The sequence below is a fragment of the Tamandua tetradactyla genome, chromosome 17, assembly GCF_023851605.1.
Source record: "Tamandua tetradactyla isolate mTamTet1 chromosome 17, mTamTet1.pri, whole genome shotgun sequence".
NCBI lineage: Eukaryota > Metazoa > Chordata > Mammalia > Pilosa > Myrmecophagidae > Tamandua > Tamandua tetradactyla.
Window position 1 is genome coordinate 28,977,774 of NC_135343.1, and position 25,304 is coordinate 29,003,077.

At 40.7% G+C, this 25,304-nt stretch overlaps 1 protein-coding gene across 2 annotated transcripts in view; it reads left to right on the plus strand.

Moving 5' to 3' along the window:
• CCDC85A (coiled-coil domain containing 85A) overlaps positions 1–25,304 on the plus strand; it is a 627,527-nt gene that overhangs the window by 233,604 nt on the left and 368,619 nt on the right. The window contains exon 4 of one of the 2 annotated variants that reach the window (XM_077134276.1): positions 5,693–6,290. The exons of the other annotated variant lie outside the window; for it this stretch is intronic. Coding sequence (XP_076990391.1) covers positions 5,693–5,713 — 21 coding nt within the window. The 3' untranslated portion in view covers positions 5,714–6,290. Of the gene's footprint in view, positions 1–5,692; positions 6,291–25,304 lie in introns of those variants that run through there. 2 annotated transcript variants of the gene reach the window in all.

Sequence of the window (25,304 nt, forward strand, 5' to 3'; positions counted from 1 at the left end):
GTCATCATATTATCATTTGCTTCTCCTCACTCATACACGGTACTTCTCATGCTGAAATAACATACCCGATCTGGAATTCTTATTGCTTATTGGTCCACCTGGAATGTCACATTTTCTTTGTGCACAATATGAAAAGGCATATTCTAGATATTAAATGTTGTGCATGGAACCAGCCTTTGACTGAGCCTCGCAACTGCATTGAGTTAGGGACATTTTTGGCATTGGGTGCAATTGTGAGCAAGCAGAAATGATTCCTTTTCTCATAGAGCTTATAGTATGGGGGAGAAGACAAAAATGAATCAGAGAATTGCGCAACTAAATAGGACCTTATGGAAATGAAAAGTGCTTTGAAGGGAAAGTACATGGTTCTAAAAGCCCAAGTAGTAGGGTGAGGATGACCTAGTCAGGGAGGTCTAGGCTCCCCTGAGAGATAGAAATGAGTTTGAAAGAAGAGTGAGAAGGCTGGAGGGATATCCAGGAAGAGGGAATAGCATGTATAAAGGTCCCCTTGGAGAATCTGAAGGGAAATCGGTGAGGCTGCGGTGTAGATTCTGTACCCATGCCAGTGATATTATTTGGTTGATGTTATCAGGTCTGGTCTATGGCCAGATACCCACCAGCCTCCAATAGCTGCCTTTTCACTGGTGTGCATTCCTCAGGGACTCTTCCCGGGCCCTGCCACTTCTCTCTCTGGTTACTGACCTAGTGCTTTGGAATCAGCTCTTGTTCTCCACCCACCCCTAATGGCTGAATATTTTCCCCCTTTGATGGCTTGAGATGGTTGCTGGTTATTCTTATTTTGACCTCTCAACCCCCTGCTTCAGTTCTATTCTCTAACTTTTCTACCCTGCTCCAGGCCCCAGGAGACTTACCCTCCAAGAAAGGCTCCCTTGTTGCTGGCTAGTTAAGTTCAACCTAAGGATCTGGGACGGTGATGGCTATGAATATTCCTTTCATTACAGTCTACTACACCATCTGATTTGGGTTTTGTTTCCTTCTGGGGCTTGACTGATAGGCATGGTCTCACTAATGCCATCTCTGTTTGGATGGTACCGCCTAAACAGAGGATGTCCACTTCCAAAGTTGGGAATTGACTCTGAGCATTGCCACACCAGGCCCTGGCTAATGGGCATCCCAGCCTAGGTCTCAACCCCTAGCTTTGCCTCTCCATACCCCAAAGGTAGCTCCAAGGCGTTGTTCTGAAGGATACTCATCCCACCACTTTCATTCTCCACCGTTGCCTGAATCCATCTGTTCCTGAGCCCAGCAAGCTCCAGCTGTCTTGAAGATGAGTTTTAGGACTCCCTTGAAACATGTTTTTTGACGGACTTATTTGTGGCCATCTGGAGTTGGTGTCCCCACATGCTTAAATGTTTTTGCTTCCATCTCTCCTCAACAATGGGCCTATCAATTACAGGCTAGTAGCTTACTCTTTGGAATGAAACGTAATTAGAAAACATAACTCTGGTGTTCGTTCTTTGAGGATATTGGGCTTGTCGGAAGTCCTGGAGTTCTTGATGACATGACAGTCAAATAATCCAGATGGGTTCTATAATTCAGGGTTCCTTTGAGGAGAACCTCATGTTTGCCTCATGTTTGGAGTTTATTAACTTTTCATTTCCCCTTGCCTGGAGGGAGAAAAAGGTTACTGTTGCACATCCCATTCCCAAAGATTCTTGCCTTTAGCTAACTATCAAATTGGAAAGGCTGTGTTGTATGAATTCACACAGAAGTGCTGAGAACAGTAACAGTTTATAATCTCACTCATCCCACAATTTCTTGCATATAACAGCTGGGAAAAATGTCCTAACCCCAAAGAACAATTTCTAGTGTGTGAAATTTTCAGCAGGTGACAGGCTAGTAGAAGTAATCACAGAATGGAAGGTGTAAGAAACTATGCAAGAGAGTCTTCTTGGCAGAGCAGATAAAAGATGTCCATCTACCTGTCTGAAAAAATTCTATTAGCAAGTCAGAGGGAGACTAGGAAGTTTTAGCCCTGCCTTAGGCTCTTTGTCCCCAAGAATCCTCTGCTTCATAATCCTATAAAAATGAGGAATAAAACACTAGAAGTCCTAATAGAAGATTGAGCTTCAGTTCCTGAAAGTTGTGAAGTTGCTGATATAATTTGGAATTTGACATTTGATAATATGAAAATGTACGTAATAAATATGAGAACTATAAATAATCAGCTACAGGGTTCTCGTTCCCAAGGACTTGAACATTAGCAGCCCTTTGCAACTCCCCATGCTTGTCTCCCGTCCCATCTTCCCTACCAGAGGGGACCTGCTGTCCTTTACAGATCACAGCTTTGCCCTGGGAGCGGCCATTCTCCAGCTCCCTCCTTCCTTTTCTGTAGCCCCTTCTATGACCTGTCCTTCTCTGTGTTTGCTCACTTTCTGAGTAAAATAGGGATAGTACAGATACAGGATAGTAAAATCAGAAAAGAGAGATGACCACTTTGCCAGATGTCAAATGAGGGTGTCTAGTTTCTTTTAAGAGTAGTCTCCCTCTATTAATCTAATCAATCAAATGTTAATGCAACATTTGAAAAAGAAATCCCCTCTTTGGATTGCTTGAGAAGGTTTCTGACATCTGGTGTCATTTTAGCAGCAATGACTTCCTTGGGAATAACCTTGCTGCTTCTGTGATAAACTGTGCTTGAATCAGTTCCCTCTCCACAGTTAGCCACTAGTGTCTGTCCATCATAGACAGCAAAGGTCAAAGAAGAAAGTATTAATATGTAACATTGAAATGTATGCTGAATCATACATCACATATAATAAAAAGTAACTTATCTAAGATATTTTCAAGATATTAAAAAACAAATCAAGTGCACAAATCAAAGAGATTATAAGACGGAGGCACGATTAGTCTAATTATTTCATACAATAGGATTTGTCTAGATTAAAGATGAGAGCAAGATGAAGAAGGTGTCTGAATTATTAATCCAAGAGACTTTTCAAAATGCAACATAGCTTCCATTCCATATTGTTCTGCCCCTGTAATTCCAAATCAGGGGGAAAAAGACAGGAAAAGAAAAAGCCACTAAGCTTAAACCAAAGAAGAATTAATGATGGAACAATAGATTCTTACAGTGTCTTATTATCAATTTGCTCTTCACTCATCTCTGTCCCTGAAGATAATTAAGAATAAAAGAAGTTGAGCAGAAAAAGTTTATCTATAGAGAAGTTCCTTAAAGGATTATATGCATTTCTGGTAAGTTTCTAAAATATGTGGCCAGATGGAATCTATTTTTTAAAACCTCTCTCATTCTTAGCCCACCCTGAATCTGGTCAGTGCATCTATATGTTTATCAGTGGAGAGACATAGGACTATTCTGTGTATTCTGATTGTGCATTCTGAATTGATTCTATGAATGTGCACAAGACATCTTCCTCTCCTCTCATACCAATATAAATTTATCCATGTGCCTATATACTGCTCCATTTTTCTGCCTTTGAAAATGAAGGCAATTTTAGCCTAACTCCTGAGGGTTATATGAGGGTTAGATAAATAATTGCGTGATTAGTGAAGAAGGGCCATGGAAGTGTGAAATTAGACTGTAAAGTTGTGCATGGCAGTGAAGACAATTTGAGGCAGGATTTAAGTGCTGAATGAGATACAGTTATGCAGGCTGGAACCTGTCAGTTCATAAAAGGCTCTTGAGATTCTAGGAGAACTCAAGGGTTTAGGGATTTTGATGTAAGACTCCTTCTCCCAATGAAGCCAACTACATTTCAAGAAGCAGCCCTAGTATTTAGAAAGAAAAATTGCTCTGTTCTTGAGGAGATGAAATTCCAGGAGGTGAAGATGAAGTTCCTTTCATGGGGATGGACGTGCCAGAAACAACTACAGCAGTTACAATTGCTTGGCCTGAGACCTACAGATACAGTACAAGTCTCTTGATAATCAAGGGTATCCTTTAGCTTAGCAGGTGTCGGTGCTAAGAGGCCAGCATTGAGAGACACAAGAACTTCCCAAGCAGTGCACAGCTTTCACATGTGAATGCTGCATGGCAAGACCATGTCCTGGATTACAACTCCCAGAAGATAATGTTGTCCTTGCCAAGGAAACCCACCGAAGGATGGCCCAGCTTCTCTCCCCAGGCTCTGGAAAGAGGAAGTATCTTCTTAACCTTCATTGTCTGATGCCTCATAATTTTGAGAACACCCCAAGACTGTGGCTCAGTCCACGGGGGTGGCACTGGAACAAGTGGGATGCCATAATCGTCCAGGTCCTACCATGTTGTGCCCTGACACTTTTTTTTTTTTGATGTTCTCCAAAGAGCAAAATACAAAATGACTCTTCTTATCCTTACCAAAGTGCTTTCACTGGTCTGGAAGGAGAAGAATAAAAATTCCAGTTACTATAAAGGGAGGGAAAGGTCCACGCTTTTCCGAACACAATTAAATCTATTTACCAAACTACTTTGCTTGTGTTGGTTTTGAAAATGGTAATAAAATTTTGCTGCATACCTCTATGCTTGAACTTAATCAATATAGTTTTATGCATTTTTTATTTTGCTCTTATGCATCAAAAAATAAGACAGGAAATCATTGGAAATTTTTCCATAGCTACTTTACATTGAAAAATCTATTCTTTTGCCTCTGTGGAGAAGAGTGGAACTTGCAGGTAGGGTGTGATCATTCTAGAATTACTTCCCACAATAAATAGGCAGCCAAGGTAATGTGTTTTGTGTGAATATTTTTGGGGGATTCCCTTTGCTTTGACAGACTGATTTCTTGGCAACTTGTGTGAATAATAATATAATACTCATTTGTTAATGAGCCATTCTGTTACTGTTGGGAGACCACGGTTCTGAGCATACTGGCCTAACTCCATACTTTGGGATTAGTTCATACCTTTGTTAATAGTTTGAAACTTGTAGTAGAGCTGTCTTTCCTTGAGAAACTCTTAAAACTGAAAAGACCACATCTCACATTGGTGTTATGTCCTTGGTCTCCTTCTGATGGGATTCTCACGTAGCCTGCTGAGAGAGGGATCCCTCAAGCATTCCCACTAATACTTATCTATAGAATTATTCTACAAAGTGATTCCTGTATCATGAAGGCACCCAAATTCATAATAGGATAATTGCTTGTTTCCTCCTTCCCTCTCCAATTTATATTAAAACCTTGCTTTCCTTATTTTTCCCCATTAAAAAAGCAAAATCAGAAACATAACTCATGTCTCCAATGCCTGAGGAACAACATGCTGGGGGGGTGGGGTTTGAATAAGATCTGAAATCAGTTGCGTGACTTTGGGCAAGTCACAAGAGACCCGCTCTCCCATTGCTTCATTTGTATTTCCACAGGCTAGTACGAAGTCCAAAGTCCAAATGGGATGCCAGTTTTCTGAGCCTGTTAAATCCTCTCAAGGATTCTTGAGCTGAGTCACTAAGTCTTCAAAAATCTCAGTTCTGTTCCTGAAGATACTATGCCAGAACCTCTAGTTGTTTCTGCTCAAATAAATTACCAATCAGGTCTCTAGAGAGTTTGCTTCTTTCCCTCCAAGCACAGCATCTACCACCAGCCAAACCTCTCCACAAGTCGGAGGCAACATTAAATGCTTGCTGTGAGGGGTTTTGAATGACCGAAACCATGTAATTTGGGTTTATCATAATCAATGATAATCACCCCATCACACATACTTTATAGGGAGCATTTACTTTGGTTTTTTTTTTGTCCACCAGAACCTCACAGTGTGTATCTGAGGATACTGAACGTACCCTGCTGCTGAATTCCTCATCTCACAGGAGCTCTGCCATAATGATATCAGCAACAATTCATAATAACCGGACTTGACCTAAAAAGCACTTAGCATGCTTCTGGGGCTCTACAGAATGCTCTTAATCTGCTCAGTGGTCCTACAAGGAAAATGCTGTCACTTCAGTTATATAAATTTAGAAACGGAGAATCTGAGAAATGCACCAGTGCTTCTTATTAGTAGGCAAGTCTGTTTTCTGAGCCTTGTCCAACTTTAGGATGGGTCTGAGATCCTTTTCTGGAGGTAAATCTCATTTGATAGCCAAGATCTGGTGAGGTGTTAAGTAGTTACAATGAGTTAAATGGCAACCACTGTTCCCATTTAGTACAGGGAGAATAGAAAAGCACAGAAAGATGAATATTCTGCGTACACATTTTCTCTTAGGCCCTCAAAATGCTCAATGCTCCATTTATAATAAGGATAGGGCAAAAATGTGGATTTGGCTCTAAATTTGGAAATATCAAATAGGGCCGCAAGTTCCATCCCTAAAGATGAAAGAAACCTGGCAACAACAAATTAAATGTTCAAATCCCAGAAATAGCACTTTAGTGATGAGTGTGGTTATCCATAAGGCCTGCAAATCAAGTGGAAGCCTTCCAGCCCTGCCTCTACACACACACACACGCACACACACACACCTCACTCCCCCTCCATAGCCATTAGCTGGTAGCTGAGATAGGTGTGTGCACTATAACTGACAGCTCATGCTTAGGCTGAAGCAACTCATGCATCAGTCCTCTGAGGCCACCTACCCTCTTTCTGAAGCAAGAGAGAAAGGACAGACTTAGAGGAAGCACAATGTCACTTCACCTTCTGGCCTGTGTTTATTTACCTGTGTCTGTGAGATGTTAAAACTCCCAGGAATGGGCTGGCCATGGTGGCTCAGCAGGCAGAGTTGTCTCCTGCCATGCCAGAGACCTGGGTTCGATTCCAGGTGCCTGCCCATGCCAAAAAAAAAAAGGCCTGGGAAAAATTCCCATCAAGGTTGTATGAAGAAACTGTGGGGAAGAGATGAGCGAGCAGCCACATCTTCTCTTCTTTCTCATCTGACTATGCTTTCAAAGGACTGTCTTTCAGCTTTCAAGAAGATGAATGTGTCATGGGAAAGGGAGTGCCAACCAAAGCGTATAAACCAAAAATTTTTCACTCTCTAAAATGGTTCTATCACCTCAGAGTAATCTGTTTACATATGAATTCTGGTTTAATCCAACCATGTGTCCTTGGATAAATCACTGAGCCTCTCTCAGTGTCTCAGTTCAGGCAAACTGCATGAAACTTGAGGTCACGGGATTTGAATTCCTGTCGTGACTTCATTTCTTACTCTCTCTCAGGCCTTGGGCAAGTCACTTTGCCTTTGAACTCTGGCTGGCTTTCTTACTGTAAAATGAGAAATGAAGATCACTTACTTTCCCGAGTTCTAATGAGGATTCAATGAGGGGAGAATGTGTGTGTGTTGTGTGTGTGTGTGTGTGTGTGTGTGTGTGAGAAAGTTCTTTGTGCATGATGAAGTTCTATGTGGATATGAGAGTGATATTACTATTGTTGTTTTCAGACTTGGTGATTTCTACCATAAGAAGGCAGGGTGCGCCTCTGTTTGCTCCTACCCACATCTTTGTTACAACATTGCACTAACACTGGTGAAGATGGATGAAGCATGAGATTCTCTGGCGGCTCATTAAGTCAACATCAAGCAGACTTTATTCCTTTCTCAGATGTTTCTTTTCTCATGGAACTCCTGTTAGACAAAGACGTTAATATGACATAGATGCATGTAAAAATGGCTCTTCCAGACCTCATAAAGGAACCCCTGTTGGGCTCCCTTATACACACTGGTGCCCACAGCTTATGTCGGGGCTTGTGAGTTTGACTTGTACCAGAAACTGATCTGTAAACAGAAATGAGAAGTTTTTCTTCAAAGCAACAACATACCATTAGACCAAAAAGGCACCAGCAGTAAAAGTAATTAAAAACTTAACTAAAAGTTGTTTTTGTTTCCATCTCAATTGTAGATAGGTAACACTGGCTTAACAGCAGTCACTGTAAAAGAAACCTCACCTAATTCCTTCTCATCTCCTTCCTTTTATCTCCTTGACTGAGCTTTGTATACTCCTCCCCCATCTCCATCCCTTTCTCAGATCTCTAGTTACTGGCTTTATGGAAAGGGCTATTGAGTACTGGGGGGAGAGAACTTTACAACTTTGCCAAGGCAAACTGATGTTATGTTTCGATCTTGGCTAGTATCTCCCACTTGGCATGCTTTTACAGTTAAGAAAAGAACAAAGTTGCCTTGAGCTTTTTGCAGCAGGGATCCAAGTTGCAAGAAGGCAGGGATGAAAAATGCATTTCCCTTGTCTTTTGCCAGGCTACCATCTACCCTCTGCCGAGGCTTAGTGTTTCCCATTTGGGGAAGGAGTGACCTTCCTGTTCTGATTGTCTTCAGTCCATTTGCAAAGAGATTTTGCCTCTGGGTTAATGAAGCTTTGGCACTTTTGGAGTTGCCACTCTTCCACACACCTTTCCTCCATTTACCCCTGAAAGGAATACAGAGTAAAAGACCGTGGAACATTAACAGGGGTCCCTGATCTTCCGTCCTATCTGGGAGCTGAGATTAAAAGTGGTTGCTCGCCTCTCTTCAGTCTGGAGGGCACCCATTAGGTTATTCCTAATGACCTTGCCCACCAAACCTCCCACCTGCTCAGGGAGGACCAACAGTCCCTATGTGTGGTGTCTTCTCTTTCTCCCCCTGTATCAATGGGGCTTAGCAAATAGCTAATAGCTAATATTGTCCTCTTGGGAAGGCAACATTCTTATTTCATAACTTAAAAACATTGGGGAAAGGGTAAGAAGTGGAAGAATTTCATTCTAAGTTTCATTTAAAATATGAAATTAAAACGTGTGCAATAAGTTTCTGTTTGCAAATGCTGTTTCAGGAAGAGAACGTTTTGGACAGTGTAGGGGTGCTCAGAAAGTACAAAAAGCAAAAAAGCAAACAGTGAGGGAGAACCTGGATCAGCCTTCCTTATTGGAAAAATTTTTGTTTCTGCAGTATGAGAGAGCTACTGTGATGAGGTGTTATTATCATTGATTTCCCTCATAGGTCAACATAAGGGTTCCCCAGAATATGAGCCTTATAGTGCTGTATTTTGTTAAAATGCATGAGAGGCATTTTCGTCAAATGCTCTTCAAAAGCACTCAATACTGTATCCCCCTCCCGCAATGAACTTTAACATATCAAAAGCTCTGAGAAGTTCTGCACTAAAGAAGCTATTTTAACTCAATGGTTCTCCAAATGCTGTTTAAAGAAAGCCTTCCTTACATGATGAAAAAATATATATTAATTTGGAAAAGGGTGGTTTGCCTGATCTCTTTCTAAGAGGGCCAAACCATCCCTAGTTCAGACCAGAGTCAAACAACCAGAATTGTTGCCTGTTATGGACAAACTTGAGGCAGAATTCTGGAGTAAGGTCAGACAGATCAGGAAGTGGCTGTCAGAGGCAGAACTTCATTAGATCAGCCTGATATATAACACAGCTCCAGGAATGAGCCTAGGAGAGGGACTAGGCTCTTTAGATCAAGAAGACAAATCTGAGTCGAGGATAGAACTGACTCTGTCACAATTGCTGGTGGGTATGAGGTGCCTGGGCTTCTTGTCTCACTGGCTTGTTTCATGGCGAAGTGAGGCAATGCCAGCTGGCTACACTTCTTTCTGAGTAATACCCAACAGCAATATGATGCCCACCAGTAGTAAACACATCCTGTCTTAATTTGCCAGGCTGCTGTGACAAATACCATACAATGGTTTGGCTGAAACAGTGGGAATTTGTTAACTCACAGTTTTGAGGCTAGAAGAAGTCCAAAATCAAGATATCAGCAAGGTTTGCTTTTTCTCAGAACGTGTATCATTCTCTGTGCTGGCTGCTGGCAATCCTTGGGATTCCTTAGCTTGTATCTCTGCCCCCTATCACATGGTGATGTCCTTCTCCTTCCTTCCTTCTGTGACTCTGGGTTCTCTTTATAAAGCCCCCAGTAATACAGATTAAGGCCAATCCTTGTTTAGTTCTGCATGCCTAAACTAAAATTAACATCTTCAAGAGATCCTATTTACAATGGGTTCCCACCCACAGAGATGTGGGTTAAGATTAAGAACATGTGTTTCTTGGGGTATATAATTCAACCTACCAAACAGCCTGCTCTGATATCATGTGGCAATCTCTGCTACCCTTCTCACCCCAGCCAAAATCTGTGAAATTATATTGATCTGCATCTAGAACTTTGGCAACTTTCCTTTAACCTGTAAGGGTATTATGTGTATTTGAGATGTGATTTGAATCTGGCAGGGAGATACAGGTAAAGCTGCTGGCAGCCAGCCTATCCAACACGACACATGTAAGCAAACACAAGAATATACAAACATACTCCATAGTGGTGCTGTATTCAAAGGGCTAGACAAGGCTGCAACACTGCCCACCTTCAGGGCACAATGACATATATGAATACTCTTTGAATTTGAGCAGTGTTTTAGTTTGCTAATGCTACCAGAATGCAATATAGGAGAAATGGGTTGGCTTTTATAAAGGGGATATATTAAGTTACAAGTTTATAGTTCTAAGGCCATAAAAATATCCAAACTAAGGCATCTAGAGAAAAGTACCTTGACTCAAGAAAGGCTGATGGCATCCAGAACACATCTGTCAGCTGTAAAGGCACATGACTGGCATCTGTTGGTCCATTCGAACAGCTTCCCCAGGAGCATTTTCTTTCTGCATCTTCAAACATCTCTGTCTATGTTGGCTCAGAGCTATTTCCAAAATGGTTCCCTCTTAAAGGACTTCAGTAAGCTGACTAAGACCCAACTTGAATGAGCAGAGACATATCTCCATGGAAACCACCTAATCAAAAAATCCCACTCACATTTGCGTGGGTAACATCTCCATGGAAACAACTTAATCGAAGGGTCCTACCCTACACAATAGCTCTACTCCCGCAAGAGTGGATTAGGAAAAAGACCATGGCTTTTCTGGGACATATAATCATTTCTAACCTCTGGACCCCCAAAAGACATGTTCTTTCCACATACAAAATATGTTCATCCCATTTCAGTATCACAAAAGCCTTAAACCATTTCAGTAAAAATACAGATACAATACAAAGAAAAAACCAGTACAAAATCTCATTAAGTCAGTTACAGGCATGGTCTGTCCTAAGACAAAAATTATTCTCTGGCCATGGCTGTGAGAACAAGTTATCTGCTGCCAATATATAAAGGAGAAACAGTCATATAATAAATGATCCCATTGCCGTGGGGGAAGATTGGGAAGAAAACGGGACACTAGACCCAAACAGTTCTGAAAACCTGCAGGGGCAAACCCCATTAGATTTCGGTCTGGGAGTCATTTATCCCCAAGTTTTAGAAAATGGCAACCCCATTCTATCCAAATGCCTATGCAGCAGTCCTACTCTCTCCAAGCACTGGGGTGAGGGTTGCAACCTTTGGGAGTTTTGGGGAGGGCACCTTTTTTTTACTCCACCCTCTCCAAGCATTGAGGAATCACCTGAGTGCTCTTTCATCACCAGCGCACATGCTCAGCTCCCTTAGAGCAATGGGTTGGCAGCAAGACTAACCCCAATCTCCAAGGAATGTGCTCCACTCTCTGAGATCTGGGGCACCAAACTCTTCCTGACTGTCTTCTTGAATCTGAGCAGGAGGCCCCCCTGCTTTTGTGGCAAACTCACCTTCTCCAAGTACATGGGTGAGTCACTCTCCTGCCCTGAGATTTCTTGGCTTCAGTCCTTACCTTCCATGTTTCTTTCTTTGAAGCAATTTTTCCTTCAATTTGCTCCTTTTCTATCCCTTTTAGTCCAAACTGGCAGTGGTTCTGTTTATTCAGGTCTCACAAGAAACTTGTTGGTTTTCCATAAGTATACAGGGATTGCACACTTCAGACAATAGAACCTTCCATAAGTCCTCTCTAGATAACTCCATTTCCAATTTTGGCTTATGCCAAAATGGCTGACTGCTTTCCTATTTGGTTAAATTCTCATGTGGGACACTATTATCTGCAGTTTCCCTTTCTGGAAGCCCAGAATTTTCAAGGCCATCAATTTCTGGTTTCTCTGTACCCAAGAGTTCAATTCTCAGCTTGTCTCTTTCCTGGCACATTTTACTATAAGCTGCAAGGAGAAGCCAGGCTGCACTTTCCGCATTTAGTTTGTAAATCTCTTCTGCTATATATCATCAATCTCAAATTCTGCCTTCCATCCAGCACTTAGTTTTGTCAAATTCTCTGCCACTTTAAGACAAGTGTCATCTTCCTACCAGTTTGTAATGACTCATTCATCAATTCTGTCTAAAGCCTCATTGGAAGTAACTTTAGAGCCCACATTTCTACCAAAGTCTCTTCAAAGCAATTCAGCCTTTTTTGGTCAAGCATACCACAATTCTTCCAGAATTCCCCCCCTTATCCATGTAAAAAGCCATTCTAACATGTTTGGTATTTACACATCACAGCATCCCACTTTTCTATTACCAAAATGTGCTTTAGTTTGTTAAGTTTCTGCCAGAATGCAGAAATAGGTTAGCTTTTTTAGGGTGGTGGTGGTGAATCATCCATGAATCGAACCCAGGTCTCCCGCATGGAAGGCAAGCATTCTACCACTGAACCACCCATAGATTGATTTTTATAAAGCATATTTATTAAGTTACAAGTTTACATTTCTAAGGCCATAAAAATGTCTAAACTAAGGCATCCACAAAAGATACCTTGATTCAAGAAAAGTTGATGGCATCCTGAACACCTGTGTCAGCTGGGAAGGCATGTGACAGGTGTTTGCTGGTCCTTTGGCTTCTGGTTTTAAACAGCTATTCTGGGAACATTTTCTTTCTGCATCTCCAAATGTCTCTGTCTGTGTCAGCTTGGAGCTTTTTCCAAAATGATTTCTGCTTAAAGGACTCCAGTAAGTGGATTAAGACCCACCTTGAATGGGTGGAGATACATGTCCACGGAAGCCACCTAATCAAAAGGTCCCACCCACATTTGGGTAGATCACCTCTCCATGGAAATAGCCTAATCAAAGGGTCCCACCCTAATCAATAGTTCTACTCCCACAAGAGTAGATTAGGATAAAGGACATGGCTTTCCTGGGTTATATAACAGTTTCAAACCAGCATGGGCAGCTGGCAGCTCTGGGTGAGAAGCACCACTCTTGTTTCTCCTGAAATCTCTGTATAGTGGAGATAGCCAGGTGACTCCTATGTGCCTGAACACGGACATTCCCACAGGAAACACCTCCTGACCAGAATCTCTCACTGTCCACGATCTCACTCAACATGGAAGAACCCAGAAGAGCAATTCAGGCCATAGGCTCAACTCAGCCTGAAGAGTTTTATTTTTGTCTCTTGGTGTTTAATAAGAAAATACTATTTTCTTCAAGAGATCTATCAGTGGCCTACAAGTAAAGTGTATGTAGTCCAGAGTACATTCTCCTATGGCCTGGTGATTTAATGGATCGTGTTGTGCTATATGAAAAGAATGCAAAATTGTTGCTTCATATCTCCACAGCTTGTATTTGGGATGAAAATACACCAATGATCTGGGATCTGTAGTACTTAGGAGAATAGCCTGGGGCTGACATATTTGGGTCTGTATGAAAACACAGATGTTTACATAAGGACACAGAGGTGTGATGCTTTTATGCTGGGCATGTGAGAGAGTCTGAGTGTGGGGTGAGGCAGTGATGTTGAATGTGTTCTTATAATATATCCCAAACAATCTATATGTGTTATTTCACTTAGACTGAATTTTATTGAGTGGGAACATAATCTTACAAAGATCAATGAATATACCTACAATTAAAGGCAATAGGAAAAGGCAGAGTTAGTATTTGAAACTAGGACACCATGATTCCAAAGCCCACATTCTCTCTCCTACTACACACAGGGTTTTTCTGTGTTCGGGCCTGACTCTGCTAGTTTGAGTCAACAGGCAGTGGCTGCATGTTCTTTTCTCACCATTTAGCAGCTCTGGTACTTAGGCTGTTACTTTCTGACTGATTTGTCAAAAGAGCATCAGGAGTAGCCCTAAGAAGCTGGGCTTGGCAATGAGCCTCTGGCCTGAGTCTCACTTGATGAGAGTGTCCCAATGTCCCTCAGGAGATTATGACTTTGCTTGACTGAAACTTTATGCAAAACACTAATTAATGTAGAGTCCTTGCTTTCAGCCATGTATGATATACTGATAACATATGACACCATTAACCCTGGCTCCTAACCCAGGGCAAACACAGGCAAAGGTTCAGCCTGGAGCCCTGACCCTGATCACTTGGCCATGGGCAGGGGTCCTGGCCTCTACCTCCTTACTTCTCTTTTGGATCTGAGAGACGTATAATGTGTTTCTAGGACCAGGCCCTTTGCCCCTACTGTTTTGAGATTTTAATATCTGCTGCTTTTCTTGAGTAAAAAATTCATGTAAGGGCAAATAAAGAGGAGCATGGATGAGAGAGAGAGTAAATCATAGCCTAGGAATGTCTTCTGGAGAAAGATTCTGCTTAATCCAAAATAATTCAAAGTAGATGCCAAGGCATTTTCCTTTCAGTTGGTTGGAAACAATGAACTGTAAACAAAGACTGGTTTGGAATTTGGGTGAAGGAGAAAGGAGCAGAATTTATCATGTGTAATTACTGCCTTTAAAATTTCAAACTTCTCCAAGAATTTGCCCATGGCTCATCTCTTTAGGAGGTGGATGCGTTTGGACCATAACCTTATGTTTAGTATGATATGTTCCCTGGATATCTTAATTCACAGAGCAGGAAACTGATTGTGCTGGTTTGAAAGGAAGTATGCCCCCTAAGAAGAGCCATGTTTTAATATAAATACCGTTTCATAAAGGCAGAATAATCCCTATTCAGTACTGTATGTTTGAAACTGCAAATCACATCTCCCTGGATGATGTGATTTAGTCAAGAGCGGTTGTTAAACTGGATTAGGGGGCAACATGTCTCCACCCATTTGGGTGGATCTTGATTGGTTTATTGGAGTCCTATAAAAGAGGAAATATTTTGGAGAATGAGAGATTCAGAGAGAGTGACACTACGAAGCAGAGAGTCCACTAGCCAGAGACCTTTGGAGATGAAGAAGGAAAACACCTCCTGGGGAACTTCATGAAATCGGAAGCCAGGAGAAAGCTAGCAGATGACGCTGTATTTGCCACATGCCCTTCCAGCCGAGAGAGAAGCCCTGACTGTGTTCGCCATGTTCCTTCTCACTTGAGAGAGAAACCCTGAACTTCGTCAGCCTTCTTGAACCCAGGTATCTTACCCTGGATGGATGCCTTTGATTGGACGTTTCTATAGACTTGTTTTAATTGGGACATTTTCTCGGCCTTAGAACTGTAAACTAGCAACTCATTAAATTCCCCCTTTTAAAGACCATTCCGTTTCTGGTATATTGCATTCTGGCAGCTAGCAAACTAGAACACTGATCTTGCCTGTCTATGTTCTCATTTTAATAGAAACTCTTTTATTCAATCTGAGTCACATTTAATTGTGCTTATTATACCTCTCAGAGGTTATGTTCACTCAGGAGAGAAATGATGTAGATGTGGAGTGAGGCCTGCTGCTGGCCTGATTAATTTCTTTTGTGCATCTGGCCTCCGGATGGGTCTGACATGATCACTGTCTCTGGACATGGGCTCCAATGGGTCTGGATCACAGCAAGCTCCCCAGGTTCAGGCTGATTATAAGAGTAGTCAGAAAATGGGTGGGAATACCTGGAGACAAGTACAGAATTCCAAAAACAAGTTAAGTTATTAAAATATATATATATATATATATGTATATATATATGCATATTTCTTTATAGGGTGTGTTCACAACCCACCCTCATCTACTAGGTAAAGGATTTATAAAGACTCCTGGGCTTTTAATTCACCCTGCTCTGGAATTCCATAGATGGACTAAGATCTAGAAGTGGTGGCTCTAGAAAGCATAGTTTTGAATCTTGAATGGATCCTTTTAGATACAATTTTTACCCTCTTCATTCTCAGTCTTCTCCATTGCTTCTCCATTCTTGGAAGAAAAGCTGGAGTTAACCAAATACCTTAGCAGGAGCAAGATAGTCTCATCTAAGGAAATAGGACATAGAAGGTATGGAAGTATGGAGGGCATGGTCCATCTTACAAAGGGCACATAGTGCATGAAGGGCAGATGGAGAAGGTGGGGTTGGATAAACGGGTAATGAAGATCGTTTGTGCTTCAGGTTATAGTGACTTTAGCCTTAGGGATATATTAAAAGTAGGAGAATGTCACAATCAGATTTATATTATAAAAAGATTCCTTGCGATAGGGTAGAAGAAGTGGAGGGAGCGTTGTCAAATTCTCGATGGAGATATCAAGGCTGTCACCTTGGGAGCTTTTAAGAATCCTGAGGCTGTACCCCAGATGGATTAAATCAGAAGTTCTGGAGGTGGCATGCAGCAAGAGTAGTTCTCAAACTTCCCAGGTGATTCCAGTATGCATCCAAGGTTGAGAACTAATCTAAATTGAAGCATAGGCAGGGCATGATGGAGGAAAGAGTATATATTTAAGAGATACATTTAAAGGCAAAAACACACAACTGTGGGCATCGGAAAGGTGGAAAACTCCCAAGCTTCTGATTCAGATGACAAATTTGATGCATAATACACTAAGAAAGCACTTACAAGGGAAGCGCCGGTGGAAGGAAGGGAAGATGAGTTTAGTATTGCCTATGTTGATTCTGCATTGTCTGTGGGGTATCTGAACCATGAGACTCCTCACCCTAGAACCTTGAAGTTGCTACTGAAAGGAGAAGATAAGATAGTGTGGGCTTCAAATGCCATCAGAGGGAGCAGTATGTGGAGACTGCAGAGCTCACTTCTGAACCCTAAAGAATGGGCTACTCACAGAACACAGAGGAAGGTTCAAGTGTCCTTGGGGACAAAGGAGAAAATTGTCACTCATTTATGTCATCTACTGATTTAACACATATTGGTTGATTTTAAAATAGCCTGGCTATAAAACTGTATCAGTATGATAAATCAGGCTGAATCATTCTGAGTCATTTCCTCAGTTATTGTCTGAGTGGAGCAACTGGAATCAACTGAGATATGTGAAGAATTATCAATGCCTCCACTATTAACAAACAAGCAAACAAATAAGCAAAAAATTAAATGTGTTGAGGTTGCTGTAAAATAAGACAGGGTGATCATATAAAAGATTAGGAGGATAAGGTAAAGCAGGAAAAAGAAAGAAGATGTAGGGAGGCAGAGGCGCAACAGACAGTTTTTAAGAGAATTGATTAAAGTGTAGTGGGATTTATACAGGACCCAACAGATAATAACTGGCCATGACTTTGCTCAAACACTAAGACTACTTTGGGCTAGAGAAGGACTTAAGCTCGTTTACACTTTTAAGTCAATACAATGGGCATTTACCATGCAGTTACTCTGTGGAAGATCTTGGAGTTACTATGGAACTGACAGAAAAGATGTTTCTTACCTCTAAAGAGATTACAATCTAGGATTTAGGAAAACTAATTTTATTTTTGTTTTATTTGGTGTTAGTTATGTGTTCTGTCTTTTGTAGTTTAAATAATTTTTGGTTCTGTCTTTGTGTATAAGAAACATCTTCATATCACTCATTTCAATTTATATTTTTCAAACTTGGCTGATTTTATTTGGCTTCTCTTGCCTTCCATTAGGCAACAATGACCTGATTTCCCCCCTGGCACTCTGCTCCTTCTACGTCTCCTTTGCCAGTTTACTAATTGTTGATATTCCTCAATGTTCAGATTTAAGTCCTCTTCTCACTCTCCCAAGATGAACTTAACCATTCTGTGTATTCACTCACCACCTTTAGAGTGTATTAAACAGGTTTTTATCCAGACCAGACCTTTTCCACTGAGCTCTGGATCCACATAACCAACTGCTTACTTGACTTCTGTATTTAGATGTTTCAGCAAGGGCATCTCAAATGAAAAACGAAGTCATAAGAGCTCTCCTTTGTACCATCTCTCTCCCTCAAAAAACAAGTACAAACTAAAAACACAACCCCACACATAGACAAATAACAACAAGAAAAACTCAAAAATCTACTTTAGTGAATGGTTCCACCATCCTTTACTTCATTTAACCCAGATATCTGGAAGCTGTCGGCAGCCCTGCCCTCTCTGTTACCCATCCCTTACCCTTATACAACCTTTAACCAAGCCCTGTATAGTTTGTTCCCTAAATGTGTTTGATATCCTTCTCTCCATCCTCAGAACCATTATGGTAATCCAACCCACCATTTTATCACATCTTATACTATGATGTTAGCCTCTCCACTGCTCAACCCTTTCACTTTGGCCACTCTCCAATCCTTCTCTGTTCTTTAGCCTTAGTAATCTTTACAAATTGTAAATCTTATCTCATCATAACTCTACTTAAAATCTGTCAATAACTTCCCATCTTTTTCAGAATAAAAATCAGTCTCTTCGACATGACCTGCAGAACCCTGCATGGACTGGCCCTTGCCTAGTTCTCCATCTTCCACTTCTCCCTCATCTACCACTGGATTTCCTCGTAGCCTTGGAGCAAGAGAAACTCATTCCCCTCTGAAGGCCTTTGCACTTGCTGTGTCCTCAGCATGAAACATTCTCCCCTCAGGACTTTGATGGCTAACTCCTCTTGTCATCCAGGACCCAGACTAAATGTTACCTGTTCAGAGAGGCCCTTTCCCAACACCCCCATGACCCTCTACCGTATCACTCTATTATAATGATTTTCATAGCATGGTTTCCAGACCAGCTTCATCAGCAATCCTTGGGAACATGTTAGCAATGCATGTTCTCAGACTCTACCTTGGGGGTGGGGCCCATCAGGTACTGGGTGAGAGATGCTCAATTTGAAAACCACTACTCTGCTATGCCATCTTCACTGTGTTTATCAGGGCTTTACCTTGTTTATTTTTGGGGAGGAGGACACTTACTCTTTGACTCTCCCATTAGAAGTTTGACCCACTCAGGACAGGGACTCTCTCTGTCTGGTTCACCTAGAGACATAACAGGCACTTATCTGTCTGTAGGACAGACAATGTTTCATTCTCACAGTGCCATGTATTTCTTTACTGCAGTAACCAATATTAAAGATATGAAATTGGTGATTAGCTAACCAATGCTTGTCTCCCCTCCTAAACTGTCATTTTCATTTGGGCAAGATTTGTGTCGGTCTTGTTCACTCTTTTATTCCAAAGAAATTTTCACAGGGCTTAGTGTATAATGGAAATTAAAATATTAATTGAATTATCATATATAAATAATAATTTAATACACAAATAATTATTGTATGCATTCTATGAGACAGAAACTTTTCTACATGCAAGGATATATACTAGTGAATAAAACAGACAAAAATTCTTATTCTCACAGTTTGTGTTTTAGTAGTACATATGTTTACTACATGCAAATATCTACATATATTACTTTTTCATTTTCTGTCAGTCTATGTCTACGTTAGTGGTATTTATTTTTCCTGTCCAAAGGGAACCACCTAAACCTGTAATCAGCAATTAGACATGCAAACATATTCTATGGCAGTGGTCTTCAAGACTCTTGGTTTCACTGACCAACACAATCAGAGAAAAATGGGGACGAGTATCTCTAGGCCACTTTTTAATAGTGCCCAACACAGGCTTCTAAAATAAAAAGCAATACCATTTACCCTTATTGTCATTTTTTAAAATGGACATTTTGACAGTGAAAATGAGGAATGAGGCTATCTCTGAGTTCAGACTAGAACTAGCCAAGAAAGGACATGGACAAAATGCATTGGACAAAATTCCAAATATAGAGAGGTGACAACTTAAAAATGGTTTGTAATATTACACTGTATGCAATTACTTTCCTTCTAATATAGTCAGCTTAACATTTCCATATTAGGTGTAGCTTAAATGTCCATTTTTATCAGTCATTATTAAAAATCAAATTTCACATGATTAAAGTAATAAAAATAGAAGCTCTACTTTCAATGCTATTTCATTCAATGTGCATAAATCTCTTAGTGTGCTGTTGGATTCAATTTGCAAGTATTTTAGGGAGGATCATTTCATTTATTTCTTCTCTAATCTTTGTCATTTCTTTCCTTCTGCTTGCTTTGGGATTAGTTTGCTGTTCTTTTTCTAGTTCCTCTAGGTATGCAGTTAGTCTTTGATTTTAGCTCTTTCTTCCTTTTTGAATGTAGGTGTTTAAGGCTATAAACTTCCCTCTAAGTTTTGATGTGCCATGTTCCTGTTTTCATTCATCTTGAGATATTTGCTAATGTCTCTTGTAATTTCTTCTTTGACCCACTGATTACTTATGAGTATTGTTTAACTTCCATTATATCGTGAACTTTCCAGTTCTCTACCTATTATTGATTTCCAGCTTCAATCCGTTATGGTCAGATAAAGTGCTTTTCGTAATTTCAATATTTTTAAATTTATTGAAACTTGTTTTGTGACCCAACATGTGGTCTATCCTGAAGAATAATCCGTGTACACTTGAAAGTATCCTGCTATTCTGGGATGCAAGGTTCTGTATATGTCTGTTAGGCCTAGTTCATTTATAATATTATTCAAGTTCTCTGTTTCCTTATTAATCCTCTGTCTAGATGTTCTATCTATTGATGAGAGTGGTGTTGAGATCTCCACCTATTTGGTAGAGACATCAATTTCTCCCTTCAGTTTTGCCATTGTTTGTCTCATGTATTTTGGGGTACCGTGCTTAGATGTATAAATATTTGATTGTTACAACTTTTTGGTAGATTGCCCCTTTTATTAATAGCTAGTGTCTTTCTTTGTCTTTTATAACAGTTTTGCATTTAAAGTCTATTTTGTCTGATTTTAGTATAGTCCAACTCTTTTTTTAGTTCAGCAAAGTGGCAGGATACAAGAGCAATACACAAAAATCAGTAGTGTTTCTATACTCTAGTAATGAGCAGTCTGAAGGGGAAGTCAATAAAAAATTCATTCACAATAGCAACTAAAAAATCAGATATCTTGGAGTAAATTTAGCCAAGGATGTAAAGGGTTTGTATATAGAAAACTACAAGACATTGCTGAAAAACATCAAAGAAGACCTAAATAAATGGAAAGAGACATTCTATGTTGATTGATAGGAAGATATCATTAAGATATCAATTCTACTCAAATTGATTTACAGATTCAATGCAATCCCAAGAAAAAAATCCAACAGCCTACTTTACAGAAGTGGAAAAGCCATTTACCAAATTTATTTGGAAGGGTAAGAGGCCCTAAATAGACAAAAAAACATCTTGAAAAATAAAACAAAGTTGGGGACTTACACTTATACTTCCTAACTTTAAAGCATACTACAAAGCTATAATGGTTAAAATGGCATATTACTGGCATAAGGATAGATGCAGTGACCAATAGAATTGAATTATGGGTTCAAATAAGACCCTCATACCTATGGCCAATTGACATTTGGCAAGGCTGCCAAGTCCACTCAATTGGGAAAGTTATAGTCTCTTTAACAAATGGTGTAAGAACTGGATATCCAGATGCAAAAAAAATGAAAGAGGACCTATATCTCACGCCCACATACAAAAATTAACTCAAAATGGATCAAGTACCCAAATATAAGAACCAGGACCATAAAACTCCTAGAAGAAAATGTAGGGACGCATATTCAAGATCTTGTGATAGGTAATGGTTGCTTAGACTTTACACTTAAAGCACAAGTAATGAGAGAAAAAACAGATAAATCAGGCCTCCTCAAAATTAAAACCTTTAGTTCTTCAAAGGACTTTGTCAAGAAAGAGAAAAGACCAGCTACTCAATGGGAGAAGATATTTGGAAAGCACATACCAAATGAGGGTTTAACATCCAGAATATATAAAGAAATCCTATAGCTCAACAATAAAAAGGCAAGCAAGCCAATTAAAAAATGGGTAAAAGATTTGAATAGACATTTCTCCAAAGAGGAAATGCAAATGACTAAAAAGCACCCGAAGCAACATCACTATTAGGGAATGCAAATCAAAACCACAATGAGATTCATATCACACCTAGTAAAATTGTCACTATCACAAAAACAGAAAACCACAAGTGCTGGAGAAGATACGGAGAAATAGGAACACTCATTCATTGCTGGTGAGAATGTAAAATGGTTCAGCTGCTATGGAAGACAGTTTGGCAGTTCCACAAGAAGCTAAGTATAGAATTACTATATGATCTGGCACAATTCCACTACTTAGGTATATACCCAAAAGAACTGAAAGCAGGGAATTGAACAGATATTTACACGCTGATGTTCATAGCAACATTATTCACAATTACCAAAAGAGGGAAACAACCCAAGTGTCCATCAACTGATGAATGGACAAAGAAAAAGTATATGATGGAATATTATTCACTTATAAAAAAGGAATGAAGTCCTGAGGCATGTGACAAAATGGATGAACCTTGAAGACATTTAGTGAAATAAATGTCTTTTATTTCAGACACTTAATGTCTGAAAGAAGTTAAGTGAAATAAACCAGACACAAAAGGACAAATATAGTATGAATTCACTATTATGAATAATTATAATTGGCAAACTCATAGAGTTACAGTCTAGAATGTAGGTTACCAGGAGATAGATTAGGATTAGGGAATGAGGAGCTGATGTTTTTCTTGCATAGATTTTCTATATTGGCTGATGGTAACACTTTGGAAATGGATGGTGGTGATGACAGCACATTTTTGTGAATGCAGTTAACAGCGTTGAACTGAATGTATGAATGTGGTTAAAAGGGAAAACTTCAGGATGTATATGTCACTAGAATAAAAATTAAAGGATAAACCATAGGCATATACAACACAGTGAGCCCTATTATATACAAAGGATATAATTAATAGCACAGGTACAAGAATGTTCTTTTATGAATTATAGCAAATGTATGACACTAATGCAAAGTATTAATAATGGGAGGTATGGGGAAAAATAAACCAAATTTAAAACTATGGACCATAATTAATAATACTGTTTTAATAATCTTTCATCAATTGTAAGAAATATAACCACTATTAAAAAATATTACAATTGCAAAAAGTCCTATCAATAATTGTAACAAATATTCCAAACCAGTGCAAAGTGTTAGGTTTGGGGTGGGGTATAAGAATCCAGTGTTTTACACAGGACTGTTCTATAAAATCACAACTTCTCTAATGAAAAAAATTAAATATAAAAAAAAGTTACCTTAAATTGCCTTGTAAAGTCTGGTAAAAGCTTAACAGAGAGAAACATGGGTCAAATTGAAGTATCCTGTTGTTGCACCGGAATTGACCACTCAGGTTGATTCCTAATTTAAAGCCTCATTAAATTGCTACAGAATAGACTCTGGTCATGACAGATCTCAAGACCTCTTTCTGCTGCTTTTGGCCTTTTATTTCTATCATCCTGTGAGCATTTCAGTACCTCTTTACCACTATTGAGAGCTGTGAGCTATTTTAGGAAAACTCAGAAAGCACAGATGCTAAAAATAAAAGGGCTCATCCATATTGATCATGTCTGAAATTTCTCCAGCTTGCAAAGGGAAAATGAATTAGGAGCAGAAGAGTTTCTAGGGATAGGGAAAATTCAGAAAGAGAGCATTAGAGAGGCTGGGAGCACAGGAGTGTGACATATTAAACAATTTTGCTCATTCATGATTTCACACTATTCACAATATATCTCTCAGATAAGAACTTTGTATCGATTTTTAAGTGAAGCCCAGTTTTAATAGCCAGAGGAGGAAGTCTTTGGAGAAAATAAATATTGCTCTGAATATCATAGGTGCCAGAGAAGCATATCACTGAACTGTTTAGAGTGGAAATGAAGACTTAAATTTTTATCAGAGTGAATCTATAGAATGCTTGACAGTTGCTTGCCTTGCATTGAACTCTGCACCTAACAATAATCCAAGTGACTCAACTTCCCTTTACATTCTTTCTTCTGTCATGTTCTAGTTTGCTAGCTGCTGGTATGCAATATACCAGAAATCAAATGGCTTTTAAAAAGGGGAATTTAATAAGTTGCTAGTTTATAGTTCTAAGGCCGAGAAAATGTCCCAATTAAAGGAAGTCTATAGAAATGTCTAATCTAAGGCATCCAGGTAAAGATACCTTGGTTCAAGAAGGCTGATGACGTTCAGGGTTTCTCTCTCAAGTGGAAGGGCACGTGGCGAACATAGTCAGGGTTTCTCTCTCATCTGGAAGGGCACTTGGCAATCACGGCGTCATCTTCTAGCTTTCTCTCCTGGCTTCCTGTTTCATGAAGCTCTCCAGGAGGTATTTTCCTTCTTCATCTCCAAAGGTCACCGGCTGGTGGACTCTGTTTCTTGTGGCTATGTTGTTCTGCTCTGCTCTCTCTGAATCTCTCATTCTCCAAAATGTTTCCTCTTTTATAGGACTTCAGAAACTAATCAAGACCCACCCGAATGGGTGGAGACATGTCGTCACCCAATCCAGTTTAACAATCACTCTCGATTACATCACATCTCCAGGGAGATGATCTAATTACAGTTTCAAACATACAATACTGAATAGGGAGTAGAAGAAATAGCTGCCTTTACAAAATGAAATTAAAATTAAAACATGGCTTTTCTAGGGTACATACATCATTTCAAACCAGCACGTCATACCCTCAAATAATAGAAGTGATATGAAAGTAAATAAATAGCACTATAGGCAAAGAGCACTGTAAGCAGCTATCAACCTTTAAAGTTCAAGAAATTATGTCACTAAGTCCAATACTACTTAGTTAAATCACTTTTAATATATATTTGAGGTCCCGCAGCAGCCGAGCTGCCCGACCTCCCTACCCCCTCTCTCTCTCCGCCGGACCGCCGCGCGGCGCACGCGCCCCGCAGCAGCCGAGCCGCCCGACCTCCCTACCCCCTCTCTCTCTCCGCCGGACCGCCGCGCGGCGCACGCGCCCCGCAGCAGCCGAGCCGCCCGACCTCCCTACCCCCTCTCTCTCTCCGCCGGACCGCCGCGCGGCGCACGCGCCCCGCAGCAGCCGAGCCGCCCGACCTCCCTACCCCCTCTCTCTCTCCGCCGGACCGCCGCGCGGCGCACGCGCCCCGCAGCAGCCGAGCCGCCCGACCTCCCTACCCCCCTCCTCCCCCTCCTGCTCCGGCTGCTCTCCAACCAACACGGTGCCCTCTTCCCCCGCCTTCACCGTGCTCCTCCGCCACCAGCCTCGACAGCCTTGCCGCCCTCACCTTTCCTCCTCCAGAACAACTACTGGGGGAGTGGAGATAATACAGAGCAGCTCCCGGAGCCACGAGGGAAATCAAAGGGACAGCGTACCCCATCCTGGAACGGCTGACTATCTGGGAGAACCAGCTCCGGTGAGATCACCAAGGGGCACGGGCTTTCCTGGGTGGGACAGCAAGCGACCGGAGTCCCTCCCTTCCACCTTCCCAGGCCAGCTGGTAGAATTGGACAGGCGGTCCCCTTAGGCTGCGGCGGCTGGTGCCCCCACCACACGAGGCCCCCCGGAAAAACTGAGATAGTTGGGTCGG